The sequence below is a fragment of the Guillardia theta genome, assembly GCF_000315625.1.
Source record: "Guillardia theta CCMP2712 unplaced genomic scaffold GUITHscaffold_25, whole genome shotgun sequence".
NCBI lineage: Eukaryota > Cryptophyceae > Pyrenomonadales > Geminigeraceae > Guillardia > Guillardia theta.
Window position 1 is genome coordinate 287,530 of NW_005434649.1, and position 2,436 is coordinate 289,965.

The 2,436-nt window shown below is 55.4% G+C and overlaps 2 protein-coding genes across 2 annotated transcripts in view; one reads left to right on the forward strand and one right to left on the reverse strand.

Annotated features, from left to right (window-relative positions):
• Positions 1-201: 201 nt before the first annotated feature.
• GUITHDRAFT_137363 (hypothetical protein) lies at positions 202-1,758 on the forward strand (the record flags this gene model as incomplete). The annotated part of the gene is made up of 6 exons (XM_005834510.1): positions 202-341; positions 523-747; positions 845-1,083; positions 1,180-1,219; positions 1,360-1,433; positions 1,571-1,758. 6 exons carry the CDS (start codon positions 202-204, stop codon positions 1,756-1,758), a joined length of 906 nt encoding a protein of 301 aa, XP_005834567.1.
• Positions 1,759-1,903: 145 nt separating this feature from the next.
• Positions 1,904-2,436, reverse strand: part of GUITHDRAFT_137364 (hypothetical protein) — a gene marked incomplete at both ends in the record, with an annotated part of 7,391 nt that continues 6,858 nt past the window's right edge. Inside the window, 2 exons of the mRNA XM_005834511.1 lie at positions 1,904-1,924; positions 2,016-2,303. Of these exons, the coding sequence (XP_005834568.1) occupies positions 1,904-1,924; positions 2,016-2,303 (309 nt within the window). The remainder of the gene's footprint in view (positions 1,925-2,015; positions 2,304-2,436) is intronic.

The window sequence follows — 2,436 nt, forward strand, 5'->3', positions numbered from 1 at the left end:
GAAGGCGGAGGAGAGAGGAGAAGGGAAAGAGAGGGAAGGGACATGGGTTGAGGGCCATGGTTACTTGTGTCGTCTATCAGTAGCGTTGCGGTGTGATCTCATGACATACTGAGCAGCAGATGCGGTGTTTAGCTCTCAGTGCTCTTCACAGCACTGATGCTCTTTCAAGTTCACTGATGGATGTCGCAGAGAGAGTAAGAGATGAGCGGAGCTTATGTGAGCGCAAACTCGGGGGGTCACGTATGGCTGGACACACCTCGGGGGGTTCTGGGAGGATGCTTCCGTTGCGGTTCCAAGAAGATGAGAGCATGCCAGTGCTTCCAAGACGTTCTCACGAACCAGTGAGCTTCCTTCCTCGTCCCTTCTCAGGCTCTCCTTATCATGACATCCTCCTCCTCCTCCTCCCCCCCCCTTCCCCCTTCAACTCCTGCTCCTCCTCCCAACTCCTGCTCCTGCTCCTCCTCACCCCCACAACTCCCAATCCCTCCCCCCCTGGTCATCTTGATGACATTTGCGTCATAGGCACATCAGCGAGCACTGCGATGCGTTTGCGGAGCACCGACAGGGTCGAGTGGGAGGGAGGAAGGAGTCTGTCCTATCTCGGCTGTCGATGCGGACCTCAACTCCCGAGATGGAAGGAGCGAGGATGTCGCCAGACAACCTCGCTGTCGACGGGACGGGGCGCGTGCAGACGCTCCTGGAGCAGCTCAAGAAGTGGCGGGAAGAAGGACTTATCGACGAGGAAGAGTGACGAAGAGGAGGAGGAGGTGGAGGAGGAGGAGGAGGAGGAGGAGGAGGAGGAAAAGCAGAAGAAGAAGAAGAAGAAGTTGACATCCGCGAGCAGGTACAAACAGGAGAAGGCAAATGCGCTCAAGACGCTTATCCCCTCAACGAACAACACTCGCTCCTCCTCGTCCCTAGGATACACGTCGACTTACTCGTCTCACTACGTCGAGCAGAAGCCGCTCAATGAGACTGGCCTGAAGCTTGTCGGGGAGGAAGAGGACAACGACTACGAGGCAGGAAGCAACGTGCCAAAGGCAAGGATCGACTACTTGTTCAACCAGCTCCGGCAGATCTGCTGTAAGGCAAACTGCTCCCGTCTCCTCCTCCTCCTCCTCCTCCTCCCTCCTCTCTGCTTGCTCTTGGGAAAGACGGACGACTAAATTATATGGACAGATCGCAAAGTCAAAGGAAACGGGAGTGATGTGTCTGTCAGGTTGAAACCTTCACACGATTTTCTTCTCTCCTGATCCTTCTTGAAATTCTCATCCTCCTCTTTCACTTGCTTACTTACTTCCTCTCCTGCTGCTGCTGCTTCCGCATTCGTGTCTATCTCATATGCTGATGTGGTTGCAGAGAAATTTTTCGGCATTTTGATAACAACAAGAACGGCTCCAGTCCCGGCATCGACATGGACGAGTTTTCCGACGGTGAAGAATACATTCCCTCCCTCCCTCCCTACCTACCTACCTCTTGCCTCCTCCTCGTCACCCTTCTCCTCTCCTCTCCTCTCCATCTCCCTCCTACTCTGTCGCCATCTTCGCACTTCGTGACTCTAGCGCTGCAGCCGTGAAGCGACTCATGCTGGGCAACCACGAGGGAGGCATCATTACTGAGGAAGAAGCTCGCCTGCTATTTAACCGCATCGACGCCGACGGGAGCGGCTCCATCGACTACAGGGAGATCGCCTCCACATTGTCGCTGCCAGGATGGGACATCCGCTATCTCAACAAGAAGAGCAACATCTTACTGTAGGAGGAGGAGGAGGAGGAGGAACTGCTAAGATTGAAGGAGAAGGCTCTGAAGTCATCATTCTGGTGTTAACTAAGAGGATTGATGACGTCACTCTTTCTCGATTGACTTTTTCTTGGGGATGGAAGGAAGCACCTGCGTCGTCTACTTAAATTCTCGTATTGAAACCCTTCCCGCTTTGAGTCGATTCCTCCTCCTCCTCCTCCCTTCCTCCCTCTCCACCTCTTCCTCCTTCCCTTCATCGCCCCCCTCCTCCTCACCTTGATCCCACTGCTCTGGCTCCCCGACTTTCCCTTGTCAAGCGCCTTGGCTCGTTCCTTCCACAAGCTGCTGGTGCTGATTTCCCTCGCTGTCATTGCCTTGATCTTATCCGCCGCGCTCTTCGACCCCTCGAGGTACTTCTGCTTGATCGCCTCCTCCACCTGCGCCTTTTTCCTCTCCTCCTGCCCCCCTTGCACTCTGACCGAGCTCGAGCTCAGACGGCAGCTCTTGCACCTGCTGGGAATGCTCGAGATGCCGCGGTCGATGAGGCGTTGATGGTCAGAGACCTGGAGGCCATCAGAAGAAGAGGAGGAGAGGAAGAAGACGGAGCAAGAGACAGAGAAGGAGAGGAGAGGAGAGGAGAGGAGAGGAGAGGAGAGGAGAGGAGAAGGAGGGAGGGAGGGCGGGAGGGCGGGAGGG